At 54.2% G+C, this 18,623-nt stretch overlaps 1 protein-coding gene across 1 annotated transcript; it reads right to left on the bottom strand.

The window, feature by feature from the left end:
- Nucleotides 1-2,604: 2,604 nt before the first annotated feature.
- MAB21L3 (mab-21 like 3) lies at nt 2,605-17,163 on the bottom strand. Its single transcript, XM_016223316.2, has 6 exons — nt 17,026-17,163; nt 12,438-12,578; nt 10,652-10,943; nt 7,977-8,155; nt 7,375-7,569; nt 2,605-2,840 (listed from the first exon to the last, which is right to left on the bottom strand). Exons 1-6 carry the CDS (start codon nt 17,071-17,073, stop codon nt 2,607-2,609), a joined length of 1,089 nt encoding a protein of 362 aa, XP_016078802.1. The 5' UTR covers nt 17,074-17,163; the 3' UTR covers nt 2,605-2,606.
- Between the last annotated feature and the right edge of the window lie 1,460 nt (nt 17,164-18,623).

Genomic DNA, 18,623 nt, shown 5'->3' with positions numbered 1-18,623 from the left:
TTTGATGGTAGCAGGAGAGGCCAAATGTCACACCTTTGATTTTAAAATAAAATACAAATTCCTTACCAGCTTTCCAAGGCCAAGTGATCTGACTCCTGCAGCCCCTCCAAGTCTGCCCGTGGCTCCCTTTCCTTCCCCTTCAGCTGTTCGCATTTTATTGTTCAAGGCTCTCCCTGTGGCTCTATTTCAGTAATATTTATTTCCTTCATGGCACTTGCTATAATTTATAATCATCTTGTTTATGTATCTGTTGTTCATTTCCTGTCTCTACCACTAGACATCATCCATCAGGTAGGCCTGGTCCATTCTGCAATTTGTTGCATCCCCAATGCCTAAGGAGCGCGTATTTATCAATGAATGAGTGAGTGAATGACGTGAGCAAAGGAAGGCGTTGAGAGGTGAGTGACTCCCAAGTCATTCCATGCAGATCACAGTACCGAGTTCCTTCATAAACACAAGGCAGTGCCATCCCTGACCCGTGGCGTGGGGAGCAAGGAGAGGCCAGTGGCTGGGCTCAAGGAAGCAGAGAGATCTGCCCTTTCATCTCTGACTGTCACCTGTCACCAAAACCTCTCTTTCTCTACTTAGGGACTGGCAGCGAAGCAGACAGAACCACGAGGAGAGCTGGAGGGAAACACACGCATGCTAACGCATCACACGTAATCACTCAGTCAGTGGTTAGGTACTGATCCAGGGTGCAAGCACCGGCTACTCAACCAACCAGCGACACTTGGTGTTGATCCAATGCCTTCTCCTGGAAAGGGCACCAGCACCGCCCCCGGGCTCACAGCCTTGCCCTTGGGGGGACATATGCACAGTCCCATTTACAAATAGAAAATTAACAAATCCATGGTCAGCAGGCTGGAGAACCACGCTGGGCAGCAGGCCGATGCCCGGCCTTCCAGGGGCCCTGCCTCCCTCCTCCCTGCCAGCACTCGAACAAGGGAAAACACTCAGCACTGTCACTGGTTTACAATCTGTGGCTTGGGGCAGCTTGAGGAGAGCTGTCCCCAAGAGAGGTAGCTGGTGAGGGCTGAAATGCTTGCTTGGCTCCAGGGAGGCCTGGTCGGACATCTGATGTGCTACTGGGTGGCTGTAAATTCCTTTGCCTTCTGCAGCTTTTCTCCTGGGCAGGAACCCGGCGTCTGACGGTCTGATCCACAGAGGCCCAGCCGGGATGGAATGACCGTCCGATCCACAGAGGCCCAGCCGGGATGGGAGGACCGTCCGCCGATCCACAGAGGCCCAGCCCGAATGGGATGACCGTCCGCCGATCCACAGAGGCCCAGCCGGGATGGGAGGACCGTCCGACCCACAGAGGCCCAGCCGGGATGGGATGACTGTCCGATCCACAGAGGCCCAGCCGGGATGGGATGACCGTCCGCCGATCCACAGAGGCCCAGCCGGGATGGGATGACTGTCCGATCCACAGAGGCCCAGCCGGGATGGGATGACCGTCCGCCGATCCACAGAGGCCCAGCCGGGATGGGATGACCGTCCGATCCACAGAGGCCCAGCCGGGATGGGATGACTGTCCGATCCACAGAGGCCCAGCCGGGATGGGATGACCGTCCGCCGATCCACAGAGGCCCAGCCGGGATGGGATGACCGTCCGATCCACAGAGGCCCAGCCGGGATGGGATGACCGTCCGATCCACAGAGGCCCAGCCGGGATGGGATGACCGTCCGATCCACAGAGGCCCAGCCGGGATGGGAGGACCGTCCGATCCACAGAGGCCCAGCCGGGATGGGAGGACCGTCCGATCCACGGAGGCCCAGCCAGGATGGGATGACCGTCCGAACCACGGAGGCCCAGCCGGGATGGGATGACCGTCCGATCCACAGAGGCCCAGCCGGGATGGGAGGACCGTCCGACCCACAGAGGCCCAGCCGGGATGGGATGACCGTCCGACCCACAGAGGCCCAGCTGGGATGGGATGACCGTCCACCGATCCACAGAGGCCCAGCCGGGATGGGATGACCGTCCGATCCACAGAGGCCCAGCCGGGATGGGATGACCGTCCGCCGATCCACAGAGGCCCAGCCGGGATGGGATGACCGTCCGATCCACAGAGGCCCAGCCGGGATGGGATGACCGTCCGATCCACGGAGGCCCAGCCGGGATGGGATGACCGTCCGATCCACGGAGGCCCAGCCGGGATGGGATGACCGTCCGATCCACGGAGGCCCAGCCGGGATGGGATGACCGTCCGATCCACGGAGGCCCAGCCGGGATGGGATGACCGTCCGCCGATCCACAGAGGCCCAGCCGGGATGGGAGGACCGTCCGACCCACAGAGGCCCAGCCGGGATGGGATGACCGTCCGATCCACAGAGGCCCAGCCGGGATGGGAGGACCGTCCGATCCACAGAGGCCCAGCCGGGATGGGATGACCGTCCGATCCACAGAGGCCCAGCCGGGATGGGATGACCGTCCGAACCACGGAGGCCCAGCCGGGATGGGATGACCGTCCGATCCACGGAGGCCCAGCTGGGATGGGATGACCGTCTGATCCACGGAGGCCCAGCTGGGATGGGATGACTGTCCGATCCACGGAGGCCCAGCTGGGATGGGATGACCGTCTGGGGGCCCCGGCAGCTTGGCCTCAGGGCAGGCTGGCCCGGGGGTCCTTCAGGAAGACGGCCAGCCTCTGGGCCACGGCGTCCAGCTCGGTGGCGCTGGCGCCCTGCAGCAGGTTGCTGGTCCGCACGAAGAAGTGCCGCAGGAAGCGCTGGCGCACACAGCGGTGTAGCCGCCGCGCCAGGCGCAGCAGCCCCGTGCCGAAGGCGCGCCAGTCCCTCGTGCGCGGGTACTTCTCGCACGTCCAGAAGAGCACCATCTGCGGAGGGAGGGGCGGGTCAGAATGCTGGGCGCCGAGGAGACGGTCCAGGAACACTGAGTGCGCGTGCCCGGGGAGGAGGCAGGGAAGCGCCCAGGCCCGTGGCTCTGCCCTGAATTCCTGATCCCGGCCTTGTCCTGATCCCGGCCTTGTCCTGATCCCCGGCCTTGTCCTGATCCCGGCCTTGTCCTGATCCCGGCCTTGTCCTGATCCCCGGCCTTGTCCTGATCCCGGCCTTGTCCTGATCCCCGGCCTTGTCCTGATCCCGGCCTTGTCCTGATCCCGGCCTTGTCCTGATCCCCGGCCTTGTCCTGATCCCGGCCTTGTCCTGATCCCCGGCCTTGTCCTGATCCCGGCCTTGTCCTGATCCCTGGCCTTGTCCTGCGGGTCTCCGAGGCCTCTTCGTTCGTTCATTCCCTCTCCACTCACATGGCTAATGATCACGACTCGCCTTAAAGCTGATTCCGCACACCTGGCAGGTGCCTTTGCCTCTGCTCCACAGGGGACGTGGAAACCCTCCTGCCCGCAGGCCAGGCAGCTCTGCCCACAACAGCGCCCTCCCTGCCTCTTGGCGCCCGCCCCCCCCCAGCTGGCCCATCTGTCTCCCCTGCCAGAAACGGTAGAGACCCACCTCCCTCTTCCTCACTGGCTTTTGAACCCGTTTAAAGCTACCCTGCTGCCCTCTCCCCAGTCCCACGTCTCCTCCTGCCCTGTCATCTCTGCCAGTCCAGGTCCCTCCAAACAGTCATCTCGTTTCTTTGTCTTCATTTCCCCGCCTCAGGCCACTCCCGGGTGGACTCTTCTGCCATCAGTCCCCAAAAGGTGCTCTCCCAGAGGGCCAGTGACCTGCATACTGCTGAGCCCAGCAGGCCTCTCGCAGCCCTCGCTTCGCCTGACCTTCAGCAGAATCGGATTTTCTCTTCCAGGCCCTCCCTCTTCCAAGCCGCCACTCCCTCTGGGCTTCTCCCAGCACTGCAGCTACTCCGCCTGCCTTTAAACGTTGGCGTTTCCCAGCTCCGGGCCCTCTTACTATCTTCCTTCCACGGCAGTGGCTTTGGTTTCTGCGAGACGCAGGTGACTCCCCATTCCCAGACTTCTCCACCGACTTCTTTATCTGGCATTTTTTGAAAACCTGAAAGCCATCTGGCAACATGTCCACACTGAGCTCGTGGCCCCTTCCCCCACAACCCTGGTCTGCCTCCAGACTTGCTTATCCAGCCACTTATGTAAGACACAGACCTGGGAGCCGTCCCTCCCTCACCAACGCGTCGAGTCCTGCCAATCCTCCTGCCCGAGCAGTTCTCAGATCTACCCACTTATTTTCACCTGCAGTATCACCGTCCTCTTTGGCCGCCTCACACCCAGACTCTGCAACAGCCGTCGAAGCTGTCTGCACCTATCGCTGTCGCCTTCCCATCTGTCACCATCCTCGCTGACGCCAAGGTGGTCTCTTTGAAATGTAAATCTATGTTGCTTCTTATCTAAAGCACCTCCAAGCCTTCCTATTGCTTGTTAATTAAAAATAGAAGCCTTGACATAGTTAAGTTCACAAGGTTTGGTCCTAACCTTCCTTTCCAGCCTCACCGGGCCCTACGCTGTCCCTGGCTTTTCCTTCTAGCCACACTGGCCTCAGGTCATGCCCTCTTCTGCCTCAGGGCCTTTGCACCCCACTTCTGCATGGAGCACACTTCCTTTCCTTCTGTGTCCAGGAAACGCATTCCTTCCCCCAAGTTTCCCTCCGACACCCATCAAACATCCTCTTTGTCATGTATTTCTCGTAAGCAGCAGTGATCACAGCAGTGATCACAGCAGAGATCACAGCAGAGATCACAGCACTGATCACAGCAGTGGTCACAGCACTGGCCCTTCTGTTTACTAAGAAATCCCCCTGAGGCCGTGTACTCCAAGAGACGGGAGAACCACACCTGTTTTTATTCACGATTATGTCACCAGCCCCCATCAGGGACACTGGCCCACCCACAGTAAACGCTTATTGACCAAGAGTAATAATGAATTAACGAACGTTACGGTTTAGATGTTGAGTATGTTTAAAATACAATCTTTACTAACAAGTAAAAGAACAGTTTTAGGTTCACAGCAAGATACTGATTTTGTTTTGATTCAGATTAAATTGTTTGGAGTAAATGAGTTGGAGATAATTTCATGCTAGTCAAGATACCCTAGATACAAAAACAAAAAAAGTATTAATCCCTCTCTTGCAGTTAATCTTTTATCTCCTTAGGCAAACGAAAGCAGCCAAGCCCATTATAACCAAGGCCCGTGCCTTTGAGTGGGTTTTAGAAATCAATAAGCCAATGAATGATAAACTCTTGCCTCACGTGAGATCACTTTGGGGGAGAGGCTCTTTAGGGAGGAGGGGAGGACCCTATAGAACAGGGTCAGACTTAAGGTGAGGTCACCGTGACTGGCTTGTTTTGCAACCCAGTCTCTCCCACTTTTCCCAGACGGAAGCCTTGGCAATGGGCCTGCACAGTCGGGTCACCATTGGGGATAACACCACACTGTCACCAGCCACGTCCATCCTGTTACCCTCTAAGTATGGAGAAAAGGCAGCTCTGTTCCTGTTTGTCCCACCCCCCTCAACACGTATCTCCCTTTTAAAGGCCCATTCTTGAGAATGCACAACTGTGTTGTGCTGTGCAGGTGGGTAAGGGAGGACTGAAGCAGAGGCCTTGAGGGAGTAGCCCGAAAACTCTAGAAGGTTTAACAGCAGCTTGGATGAAAGGGATCCACGGGTGGAATGCAGTTCTGACAGCAGTCACGGGCCGGGAGGCCCATGGTGGCCCTGGTCAATCTTGCTGAAAATATTTGTGCCACTTACTGTGTTTCTGTCCATCCTACTTAACCCCTGAGCAATGACCAGGGGTTAAGGTTGTGGGGTTTTGCTATGAGGCAGACCAGAGTCTGCCTCTCAGCTCCACCTGGTCCTCATGGAGAAAGACAAGCGAGCAAGAAGCTCATGTCACAAAACGGTTAGACTGTCTTTGGAAAGGACCTGCCCTTGCTCCCGAATGGGCGTGTGTTTTTAGGGGCAAGTGCCTGAGATGTTAAGGATGCAGACACTCCAGAGAAGGCCCCAGATATTAACAGATTCTCAGGCAGACGAGGGAGGCGAGATGCTCAGGAAAGGTAAGAGAGCAAAGCAAAGACTAGCGGTTTTGTGTGTGTGTGGGGGGGAGTTGAATAACATGTGAGGTCATTCATTCGACCCACAAATATTTACTAAGCAACTACTAGGTACAAGGTATTGGGAGAGGTAGCAGGGGTTCAGTAATGAAAAAGACCAACACGGCACTCGCCCTCAAAGTGGTTACATCAGAGCCGAGAGGGGAACACGCCGAAGGAGAGGGGGCGCAAGCAGGAGCGCGCAGGGAAGGCACCACACAGACAGGTGACCCCGCCAGGGGCCTGTGCTCACCGGTGTCGAGGTCAGGGAGTCGGGCTGAAGCTCTGGACGGGTACTAGCGAAGCTGGGGCTGTGCTAGTTGTAAAAGTCTGATACCCCCCAGCCCTAGTGTGCTGCACGTGGTTGCTCCCGGAGTGCCCAGTTCGGCACGTGTGGTTGGAAATTTGAGAAAGAGGAGCTGAGAGTGATCAAAGGCCACCTCTCCAGGAGGGGCGCCCGGGTTCCCAGTCCCGGCTGGGTCCTGCTGCTCTAAGCTCCCCCAGAGAGCTCTGTGCGTTGCGTGATGCCACACGCACCTGCAGAGCTGTCTCCTCGACGCCCGTCTCCCCTGCCAGACCACGAGCTCCACCGGAGCAGGGCCCACGTCTGCGTTTGTGCGCCATGCACCTCCAGGTGCGGGGGACCTCCCTGGCTCGTAGTTATCTCAATACACATTTGCTGAGCGAGTGAACGCGTTTGTGAACGCACAATGTTGGGTTTTGGGGTCAAGGGCAGGTGCTGACAGAGTGAGGGAAAACCCATGCCCGATGTTGGGGCCCGGAAGTTCGGGAAATTAGTCCTGTGCTAACCCGAACTTTCCCTGGTTTCCTCCTGTGTGTGGAGTGTGTGTGTTCACGTGTGCGCATGTGAGTGGCCTCAGTCTGACGAGAGCGGGGAGTCATGAGAAAAGCATGAATTCATCTGACGTCTGAACAGCTCCGTAGATTTCGCACAGGCAGAGACCACCTGTTGTAATTCATTCCTAAAGCTCAGCAGGGCTTCTGGCACATAGTGGGCACTCGTGTTGGCTCGTCGAGTGAAATAGAAGGAGGGGAGAGACAGAAAGACGCAGAGGAAAAAAAGAAAGACACAGAGAAAGAAAAGGGAAAGAATGAACTGGAAAGGAAGGGAGGGAGGCGGAGGGAATTTTACCCTGGCCAGGGGTGTTGTGGACGCACATTCAGCCCGGTTTACCGCTCTCCAAAATGAGCGATAACTTGTGGGATGGCAAACATGGACACGGGAGGCCCGTCCTGAACTCATCACACACGCACAGGCCCCTCTGAGCGGCTCCGGCCAGGCCTACGGGGCGCAGAGCCCCCCCAGCTGCGCTGGCCGCACACTCACCTGCAGATGGTGGGACGTGATAACAGGCCTCTCCCCCGGGCACCAGACGTCCTCCTTCATCTGCCTCAGGGCCTGGAAGCATCTCCGGCGGCAGCCCCCATTCTCGTCCAGCTGCTCCAGCAGCACCTGCTCGGCCTGCAGGAAGCTCAGCTGCCAGTGGTAACTGGAGCGGGCCAGCAGGGTAAACCCGAAGGACTGGAAGAGCAGAGAAACGGCGGCCGTGAGGAGGAGGGCCCTCGTCTCCCACGCAGTCCCCTAGCCTGGGGGACCGGCCACGGGGCAGGCAGGGCCCCCGCGTGGGCCACGGGGACGGGCCCTCATGCCGGAGGCCGCGCTCACTTGCTCTCGGGCGGGTCTCTCCAGCTCCAACCTGCACCAGGGTCACCTGCGGGCTTGTTAAAACCCAGGTGGCTGGGCCCCGCCCACCGAGCCTCGGTCAGGAGGCCCAGAGCCGGGCCCGGGCATCTGCATGTCTAACGGGTCCTGGGGTGCTGCTGCGGGTTCTGGGGCCCGCCGACCTAGCGAGGCCTCCGTTTTCCCCGCGCGGCTGGTGGGCAGGCGGCGATGCTGCGGGGGGCGGGCTGGGGCCCTGCCCACGGTACCTTGATGCATTTCACTCTCTCCGGGGAGGGCCAGCGCGTCAGGCACCGAGGCCACTGGGCTTTCTTGGGCCAGGCGGTGGGGATCTCCACTTCGGGGGCCAGCTCTATCTCCACCTGACCTCCGGATGTCTCCATGGCAACGTGGACGGCAATGCTGTTTGTCAGCAGGCTGACCTTTCCTGGGCAGAGATGACGAACAGGCTCAGGGAAAGCAGCGAAGAGGGAGCTTGGGAGCGGTGACTCCGACCAGCTCCTGGCGGCTGGCAGGGCCACTCTCACGGAGTCAATAGCACCCCAAGGTGGGGTGCCTGCGTCACAACTGGACAATCAGCCAAATAAATATCGACAGACGCATTGGTAGAAAAATCTCATGGTTGGTGGGTTTTTCTTTCGTCTCCTCCCTCCCCCAAGGCTGTTACGGTACCTTTTCTTTTAAATCAATGGGTTCTTTTCAGGGGGCTCAACTGCTTAGTGTATGTGCTAGTAAGATGAAATCCAACCACTCTCCTATGTCCGCCTCGTTCGGACCTGGCCACGTGCTCATTGGCCTTTGGTGGTGTTCAGTTTAACCGTCTCCTATCCGAGTTGTAGGCTCTCAGGTGGCATCTGTTCCCACCCCCATTAAGCCAGCCTCCCTCGGCTGCATTATCATCATAGGCCCTCATAATGATAACACATTTCCAAGTAGGCACAGCCACTGGCTTAATGGGCATGTGGAAGCCCTCGCCTCATCACCTTGCAGCCAGGCGGAGAGAGGCGGAGAAGAGAACCCATTTGGTAACGTTTTCCAGCTCATACACCAGAATCCATTTCTGATTTGTTCCCGCTTCTGTTCCCAGCCTTTGTCTGCCCATTTGTTTGCCTTCATCACAGATGGGCGAGCCCTCTAGGACCGGGGGCTGTTATTTTGCTTCTCCTTGCCTGGCAGAGGGAGCAGAGGCTCCCTTGTTGACTGTGTTAGGCTGTTCCACAGGGGAGCATTCTTCTCGCTGGGGTGTGATAAAGCGCTTTTGTCTGCACCTCCTGGAGCCGCCCAGATAGGAACATGACAGTGTCTACCACTTCAGCGTTATTTACGGAAGGCACCTCCTCAACCTGGCCCCGAGTGGCTCTCTTATACCCACTCTCCCTGCTGACAGTGTCTCGAGCTGAGCAGGGCAGCGAATGCCGGACCCAGCCTGCCAGGCCCACACCCTGCTCCTGTGGCTGGCTCTGCTCACCTGGGGTGCGACCTCCTGCATGGTACTTAATCTCTCTAAACTTCATTTTTTTGCATCTGTAAAACAGGTAGAAAAATAACTCTTGCTCTGTAGAGATGCTGTATTAAATTAAATAGTCCAGGAAAGCATCCTGTCCGTGGTAACAATCCATTAAACATGAGTGATTTCCATCTAGACAGGAAATGTACACAGAAACCCATTTCCTTCTATGTACAAATGGAATCACCTATCATTCAGCACTTTGGTTTTTCTCTCCCTTATCCAGCAAGCGCATTTTCATAACTGTGCACATACCTCCTCCTTTTTGAAGGCTGCATAGTAGTCCCCCGGGCCAATGCAGTCTGATTGACTCAGTTTTCCTTTGTTGGCCACTTAGGTCCTTTCTAGCTATTTGCTATTACACAGCCTATGACAGTGGGTATCCTTGTGCATATTTTTCTGTGTAGCTGTAGGAATCTATCTCTAGAACTGGAATCACTGAACTGCCCAGTAATCCCATTATATAAATAAAAGTGGACAAGCTGCCCTTTGAAAAAGTAGGCACTAATTTATACTTTGAAGGAGATGTGTTTTACGACACCTATCCCTACTCCGAGCATGATAGGATGTTTTCATCTCTGTCAATCTGTTAGTTGTCTTAATGCACATTTCTCAAAATACATGTTAGATGGGACATTCTTAAAAATGTTTACTAGCCATTTATATTCTTTTTCTGAGTCATGGGTGGTTGTTTTTGTCATTATTTCTATTGGCCTGCTCATATATTTTCTTATTGGTTTTTAAGTACTCCTGTATAACTGAGGAAATTACACATTTTTCCAGTTTCAAATTCACCTTTTCACCCTGGGTGAACAAAATGTGTGTACGTGTGTGTGAGCGCATGCATGGGTGTGTGCATGCGCGCGTGTGTGCATATGTGTGTGCATGCGTGAACGCGTGTGTGTGCACAGATGCCACACTGTACTGTGGCTTCAGATGTTGGGGTTGCTAAACGTAATCACTTCTTTATGGCTTCTGGATTTGGGGTGTTGGTAAAAGTTGGTGGTTTCCAAGTGTGCTCTCAACAAGCTGGGGCACTGGGGTCAGCGGCAGAGTATTGCAGCAGGAATGGGCTAATAACAAAGCTCTGAGGTTTATGAGTAACGTGCTTTTTTTTTGAAAAGAACCCATATTTTTAAGCTAACGCCACGGAAAGGCTACGTCACCCCAAGCCTGTCATGTCCACGCCAGGGCAGGGAGCTTCTGGAACCCACGGGGGTGTTGGTGTACGAATTCCACTCCCATGTATGACGGCCAAAGAAAGAGCTGCTTCACTTTCGGGGACTGGACAGGTGCAAAGAGCAAGTGATGATCTCAGTTCAGGGGCATGAGCTTCGGGCGACACCCAAGCAGAGGTTTTATTGAGCAAAAGGGAAATGCCCTAAGTTTCCCTTGTGCTTCTCTTGACCCGCTCACCTGACAGGCGACAGGTCTCGATCGCGTTTTCCACCAGTTTCCGGAGCGCCTGGAGGACCTTGGCGGGCACGATGTCCCCCTCGATGTTCACATCTGCCTCGTGCCACTGCCACAGGCTCTTCGTGAACTGCTGCACCTCCAGCCACTGCTGCAGGCCCTCGGGGGCCCGCAGGGGGCAGGGCTGCCGGGCGCCCTGCAGGGTGTAGTACCTCCAGCGGTGCTCCCTGGCCTCCCTGTACCCGGCCAGGCCTCTCACTGGGACCGTGACGAGGAACTGGCTGGGGGCCAGCACCTGGGGGCAGGAGAGGAGGGGGAGGGGGTGTGAGTTCAGACTTGGGAGGTCGCAGGAGACCCCTGCAGCCGGCCTGCTGAGCCGGGCGGCTCCGCTAACCACTCAACCCTCAGCCACGCGGCGAGGCAAACAGGGGGCTGCGCCTGCCCACGGCAAGAGGGCCCATCCTGGGCCTGCCACTAACCCCCGTGATGCTTCGAGCAGGTGAATGAACTCACCGAGCTCTTGGTTTCATGAGTCTGCAAGGAAGAAGAGTGAATGAGATCTGGGACTTTAGGGGGTCTTACTGTTTATAGGGCGTTTTCTCCCAGAAGGAAATTTCCTGGGATCTAGCTCTACAAAAAAATGATGCTATGTTTCCATTCCCAGGCACTGGTCTACTTTTGTCTAATTTAGGTGGCAGCGGAGGTGGGCGGTAGAGGTGGGAGATGCTGTTCTGACATTCCAGGATTCCATCTCGTCTCACAGTTTTCATCCTGAGGTGAATTTCCTGAGATCTGACTCTTTTTCAAGATGCACAAGTGCCAGAATCTTATCGGAGGTCCCTATGCCCGCCCACCTTGAAATGCACTGGACTCCAACGGTCTTTTATTCATATACTAACGCTTTTGCTCATTCACTCATTCCACAGAAATTGAGTGTCTGCCACAGGCCACACCATGCTGGGGGCCGGGAACAGAGCCACCAACAAGCGTGACCCTAACAAACGAGGAATGTAGTCTGATGTGAGAAGGGGGCATGAGTACATATAAGTTTAGCACAAATGAAAGGGGTTCTTATGTGTCATAAGAGAAATCGAGATAAAGGGGCACGGGGATCCAGAATAATCCAGAGCCTCACTTCTCTCCTCCCTAAAGGGAGAGAACCCTAATGTCTGTCCCACAGGACTGTCTGCAGGTTTGAGTGAGACCATGCCTGTGAGCACAGCTTTGCCCATCGCAGTGTCACATGAACGTGGGCCGTCACACTCTGGCCCTGGTGGCTCATGGCTCTGGGGGCTCCTCAGCAGGGACAGGGGGTTATCAGGCTGCTCCTGCAATGTCTAAGGCCACCTCTCCCATTCTCTTCCCTCCCCCACCTGCAAGCCACAGACTATCACTTTCAGCTACTTTCTCAACGATGCTTGAGTTCCCTCTGCCCAGTCCCCCATCTATAAGCAGTTGCTCGATAAGTGAATAGGTGTTTCACTAAACATTAATCGCTATAAGGGCACAAACTCTGGGACCAAGGCCCCAGTATGTGTCCTGGCTACAGTGCCTAATATGACTGATCGAGTCATTTGATTTCCCTAAGTCTCGATTTTTATCATCTGGAAAGTAGAAATGTGGGCGTTCAAATGACCCTGTAAATGGTAAATACTAAGAGTACCCGTGGAAACAGGGAGTGTGGTTATGATTCTTCTTAGGGGTGTCGGTGCCTGTCACGTACTGAGTCCGGCCCACCCCAGGGTCCAGGCTCCCTGGGCGGGCACCCAGAGCCAAGGGGATCGCTCACCTTAATGTTCTCGTTGTACACCAGGGAGTACGGGATGGCTTGGAAGCGGATGTCCTGGTTGCTGATTTCTGTGGTCAGATGGTAGACGGCTTTCTGCACCTCCTCCAGCGTCCGGGAAACTCCCTGGCGCCTCAGGTCCGCCTGGTGGGCGGGAGAGGGAGCAGCTCAGGGTATCTCTGGGGCCGGCCCCAGGCACTGGCCAAGGAAGCGACGGGACAGGGCGCAGCGGGGTGACCGCAGGAGTGGGCTCAAAAATCCCTGCCTTCCCAGGAACTCCAGGAGAGGCGGCTTCAGGTCTCAGTGCCTCGGGGCTCACTCTCAAATGGAAGCGCTTGTGCCTGGCCGATGTGGCTCAGTTGGTCGGAAATCATCCCGTGCACCAAGTGGCTGCTGGTTCGATTCCCGGTCAGGGCACGTGCCCGAGTTGCGGGCTCGAGCCCCAGTAGGGGACGTGCAGGACGCAGCCAATCGGTGTTTCTCTCCCTCTCCCTTCCTCTCTCTCTAAAAGTCAATAAAAAAATCTTAAAAAATAAAATAAAATAGAAGCATTTGTTCAGTTTTACCTAGTACCTGCCCATCTATGTGCTGAGACACAACAGTGAACGAGGCAACAGAGATGCTTGCCCTCTGGTTAAAAATATAGGACATGGGTATATATATATATATATATGTATACACACACACACACACACACACACACACACGTGTATATATACATAGACGGTGAGGAAAAAGCAGGCTTACAGTTGCTCGTATGAGAAAATAATACAATAATTAGTAAGTAATAATACAAGGATAAACTGTTTTGCATGCTCATAACTGTAAACAGACTTTTCCCCCCCTGTACGTGTGTGTACACACATCGTGTGTGTGTGTGTGTGTGTGTGTGTGTGTGTGTGTGATGTGATCTCAGGTACAATAAGTCCCATAAAGAAAAATCAGTAGGATAGGGGTTAGAGAGTCAAGGGGCTACTGTCTTGGAATCAGGTGGCCAGGGAAGTCATCTCTAAGGAGGTGACATCTGAGCGAAAGGCTGGGAGAGACGAGGCCTGACCAGTGTCCGTGGAGTCCGGCAGCTGGGACAGGGCGGAAGGGTCAGGGAACTGCTGGCGTCTGGCCTGATCAAGGTGGGTTAAGAGGGAAGGAGAGACAAACAAGTGAGGACAGAGGTAAGCGACTCCTCCGGGAAGCTCGCCAGGGAAGGGAAAGCAAACAGGGACACCAGCAGGTTTTTCCAAAATGACAAAGGTTTGAACATGTTTAAGTGCTGACGGAGAAGAGCCAGCAGAGGAGGCAGCGGAGGGCAAAGCCTCTGAGTCAGTTTTCCAGCCAGGAAGCAGCGGGCGAACGTGCACCCCCAGAGGAGAAGCCACGTGGGGGCCGGGAGGAAAGGCTGGGTGCAAATACGAGGAAAGGGCGGGGAGCAGGGGGGCTCCCAGGGCTTTCCTGTCTGACGTCTATTTTCCTTACAGAGCAGGAGACAAGGCCATTGCTGAGGGTGAGATGGAGGGGTGGAAGGGAGGGGACTTCGGGGTGACAGACACTGGAAACAGCTTCGCTAAGGAATGAGGGGCTGTGTGACCAAGACGGCTGTCGGGGGGCGCGCGAGGCTGTGGGAGCCCAGTGGGCTCAGTTAAGATGCTCTCCGGCACAAAGGTAGCAGGCGACGGGCTAAGATTGGAGTTTGCTGAGCAAGCCTGGAGACGGCTGGCAGGGCAGGGGGGTCTCGGCGGCAGGCCGTGTTTTGCACTCTGGGCAGCGAATGGACAAAGCCGGGTTAGTAGATCAGGGGTCACACTGGATAAGTTCGGGGATCAGAAGCCTGATCGGGAAGAGCAGGGAAAAGTAAGGCAAGGGCTAACTCGATAGGACGCAGCAGGCGGGGTGGTGGGGAATAATATTCTCAAATAGGAAAGTGCTCAGAGTGTTTTGAGGACTGAGGCTAACCCAGCCCATCCATCACACTGGCCATCGGTAAGTCACGCTATGTTTGTTAGCATGAAGATTCCGTTACTCTAATTAGGCAGAGTTTATGCAAAATATAGCCACGAGAGCACCCATTCATCGAGGGTGCCATCCATTTTTGGTGGCCTGCCTCTCTCCAGGACACGTCTATGTACATGTCCTCATCCTGGGCTACTTCCTCTCCCCCCTAAATGACACTGTCAGGCTCACTGTTGTCCCACACATCACTTGCTACTATTAATAGCTCAAGTTTGTGGACAATTTTTACTGTTTGAATTATAAATTATTGAGCCGTCAAGGTTGATTACTATAATAACATTCTGACTCACTTGTATTCCAATATGCTTCCTGGAGAGGCACAGAGATGGCACGAAATAGTGTGCCAGGAATGAAATGTCAGACAGACCTGGTCACAACCCTGAGCATATGCAAATGTCACCCATGATCAATGCCACTGGGGAAAATGGCCAAGAACTTCCTTCCGACAACAAGAAGTCAGACTTTTAATTCTGGAATTGCATCAAATCCAATAGTTAAAAAAAAAAGGGCAGGCACCATCTCTGTCTTCCAGGGGTTGATAATTGAAAGGAATGGAGACTAATTCAGTGATTCATATAGATGAAACAGGTTTTCCACCATCACATCCCCACCTTTTCAGCCAAATTCTTCCATGAACCAAATGCTTGGGCCCCACAGGACAATTGCAGCCCCAGGTGCAGCAGAAGCCGTAGCCACGGCAGCACTTGGGAGCTAAGACGGGACAGTCCTGCGACATGCAGGATACTTTATAAGGGTTAACTCCTTTGAGCCTCCCAGTAACCTTTTAAGGTGGACGTGATGGTTGTTCCCATTTTACAGTTGAGAAAACTGAAGTTCAGAATGTGTAAGTAATTTGCCCACGGTCCCAGGATCAGAAAGTCACAGAGCAGGGATCCACACTAAGGCTGTTATTCCAAAGCCCTTGTCAGAATCACTGCAGTCACTCCTTTTGCCTTTGGAGTTATGGGCAAGATCTGTAGGTGGGATAGGGCCCCCCTTAAAGACACACGGAGCTGAGAATTTCTCTCACTTAGCAGACCCCATCTCAGGCCTGTGTTTTGGGCACAGTGTTTTGCACGAAGCAGGTGCTCAGTGTATGTTTTGTAGAGAGGGGTTTAGCCAAAGAAATACGGCTTTGGGGTAAAAAAAAAAAAAGAGTAGGCTGAAACCTCAGCATCCTCTCCACCTAAGCTGTGCAACTTTGGACAAATTATTTAATCCACACGAGCCTTTGTTCCCTCTGTAAAAACAGAGGAGATAAGCACGTGTCACACTGTTGTTGGTTAGATTAAATGGGATACTGTAGGGGCCTCAACCTGCCAGCACCTTTCACGCTATTCTTGCATTATTTCATTGAGCCCTGAAGGTGATTCTGACACATACGTGCAAAGATACCATGTGAATTCCATGGGAATAGATATCCAAGGCTAATTCTTTCCTCCAGAAACTGAAAACAATATAAGATTTAAGTTCCCACCCAAGATTATAACTGGAAAGGCAGCAGGAGTCAATATACAATTGATACTCAAATAAATATTGTCAGTAATAATCACCAGGAGAGTTCACAGGAAGGCAAAAAACGTTCTGTGCTGTGGTGTCAGGGAAATTTTTGTTGAGAAAGTGGACCCTGAGCTGAGTTTGATGGGTGACTGAGCCCGACAAGTGGGGAGGAGAGAGGCCATCTCCCCTGGGAGAGGGGAGAGGGGAGAGGGGAGAGGGGGAGCTGGGGCCTGAGGCCTTCTCAGGACACAGTTTCTGTGGGGCAGGAGTGGCAGACACAGCCACCTGTGGGGGGTAGGGGGACACACATGAGAGCGCGGGGTGGGGGGCAGGTGTCAGACTCAGGAGTGCCGAAGTCCCGAGGCCCAGTGAGCCCGCGTTCTGATGGATGGACACACAGCTCCAGGCCACGGCTGCCAGGCAAGAAACTGGGACCTCTGGTTGCCAGATATCCTGCTTTCTCTTTCCCAGAGAAGATGAAGATCAGGGTTTCTATGCAAAAATCTCACTATTTTGAAATACAGGGTGGGCAAAAGTAGGTTTACAGTTGATCGTATGGAAAATAATACAATAATTAATAAAAATAATACAAGAATAAACTCTTGTTTCGTGCAGTCACAACTGTAAACCTACTTTTGCCCACCCCGTATATGTAACAAATTAGGAAATCTTAAAAAACATGCTAATAGGCCAAAGAAAGCAGGTGCAGAGGCTGGATTAGAGGTGTGGAGCGCTGTTTAAAGTTCTGTTGGAGATGCAGGAGGCAGAGAAGAAAGATAAAGGCGCTATTTGAAGGCCAGGCTGAAGGGGTCTGGACTTTCAGGAAACAGGACCATGGGACACGCCAGCCAACACTCCTCCCACCCATAGCCTCCCAAAAGGAGAAATAATGGGAAATCACTTAGTTTGCTATAATTTTATCATTGTAAGTTTTCCCTGTTTCTTTCTTAATGGTTTTGCCTAAGAAGTCAACATATTACTATGATAATGAACTCTGAATCAAGTTTGGTGGGGTGGGAGGGGGTAGAGGGGTGAGGAGGGGGGGGGGGGAGAGGTGCGTGGGAGAGACCGTATCTGTCCTCACCTTATCCAGCAGGCAGTCTTCTAAGTTTCCCGCAATCAGGGCTTTCATGGCTTCCTGTTCAGTCCTGAGGAACAGCAAGGTCCTGGTTGCTTCCAGAGGACAGCACTGTGGGTCCCTCTCCCAGGAGTGTCAGTCTCTCTGTGCTGAATCTCTCTGGGCACCTGTGCATGCACCAGAGTCTTGCCTTCTCAATTCTTCACTTAAGCTCTTATTTCCAAATTGCAAGCATCCATCTGTCATCTTTGGGAGGATTAAAATGTCATTTAAAAAGGAGACTTGGTGAAACGGAATTTGAGTCTGACCTCATTTCATCCTATTTAGCTCTGGTGCTCTGGCCTAGTGCAATTTTCCAAGTTGCATTTCCCATCAAATGCATCAGGACAGAAACGCCCTGCAGTTGGCTTCACCCCACCTCTTAAGCTCCTGTCCTACAACTAGAAGTCCCCTCGAGCTCAGTATCTTATATCCCCTTGTCCTCCTGTTGACAGTAAACATCCCTTGCCCTCTGACCCAGAAAGCCCGGCTGATTGATTTTCCTTCTTTACAATAAACAAAATAGGAAATTGCCCAACACCCAGCCTGGCACCCATCATTGTGCCTACGAACAAGTGACCGGGTCTTGTCAACCAGATCAGGGCACAACAACTGCGCGTGGAAAAGCGCACACACCCCCCCCACACATATGCGCGCACACACACACCCAGGCACACCCACCAAAGGCGGGACAGGGATCCTTCTGCTCACCTGCCGACCTTTAATTATCATCTCCCTCTTCTCACTTGAAAGCTGGCAGTAAAAATTAAGTCAGTGTAAACAAGCCCCTTGAGAGTCAAGGAAACAATCACGTCTGCTTTTGCCAGCAGAACCATGTTGGGAAACAGCTCAGGCAGTAAACTCCCAGTCTGGCTGGCTGGAGCTGGTTTCATTACAGGAAAAAAAAAATTTTTTTTAATCACAACGGTCTGATCTGATCTCCCGGGAGCTGGTAAACATGAGGTCTGCTATCAGCGGAGCTAAGGAAGCGATGGCTCCAAGAGCCCAGCTTACTCCCGAGCGGTGCTCCAAATCCACGGGGTGCTGCGGGGAGCGCTGGGCGGGGCTGGCCGCCCGCCCCTTCGCGGCCGCAGGATTTGCATAGCTGCCTGCTCTGCCGGGAGGGCCAGAGCTGTTCCACCCACCTCGTTAATCCCAGGGCTCAGTCCAGCAGGTTTCTACGGGTCCCTCCTGGGATCCTGTCGTCTGACAAGAACAACTCTGCCTCGATTTCCCATTTGCTTCCATTTGTTATTCTAAGTCTCCTTCTTTTGCTATCAAATGCTCCTGAATCTCTCTCAATGTCCTCCCCTTGGCTTCTCCTACCACGGGCCGGGTGTCCCAGATTGGTTTTCCACGGATGGAACAAGAGCCTCTCCCTCTGAGCTCCTTGCGATTTGGAACTCTGTCCCTGCCTCCCTGGCACCTCAGCCCGTCCTCCTGCGTCTCCCGTGAGCTCTCCTTTTGGTCCCTCTGCTTCACTGTAATCAGGCCCCGGGAGTCCCTTTCCTCGGGTGGGGCCTTTCCTCCCGCTCTCAGGTTACCCCAATACTCCTCAGCAGATG

The sequence above is a fragment of the Miniopterus natalensis genome, chromosome 19, assembly GCF_054644295.1.
Source record: "Miniopterus natalensis isolate mMinNat1 chromosome 19, mMinNat1.hap1, whole genome shotgun sequence".
Classification (NCBI taxonomy): Eukaryota; Metazoa; Chordata; class Mammalia; order Chiroptera; family Miniopteridae; genus Miniopterus; species Miniopterus natalensis.
This window is presented reverse-complemented; position numbering and strand designations above follow the sequence as displayed.

Excerpts from the sequence above, each read along its gene's own strand:
- MAB21L3 (XM_016223316.2), bottom strand. The coding sequence starts at position 17,073 with ATGAAAGCCCTGATTGCGGGAAACTTAGAAGACTGCCTGCTGGATAAG. Across the intron at positions 12,579-17,025 it reads AAGACTGCCTGCTGGATAAG|GCGGACCTGAGGCGCCAGGG; the intron begins GTGAGGACAGAT and ends CCCGCCCACCAG. Across the intron at positions 10,944-12,437 it reads TGTACAACGAGAACATTAAG|GTGCTGGCCCCCAGCCAGTT; the intron begins GTGAGCGATCCC and ends TCCTGCCCCCAG.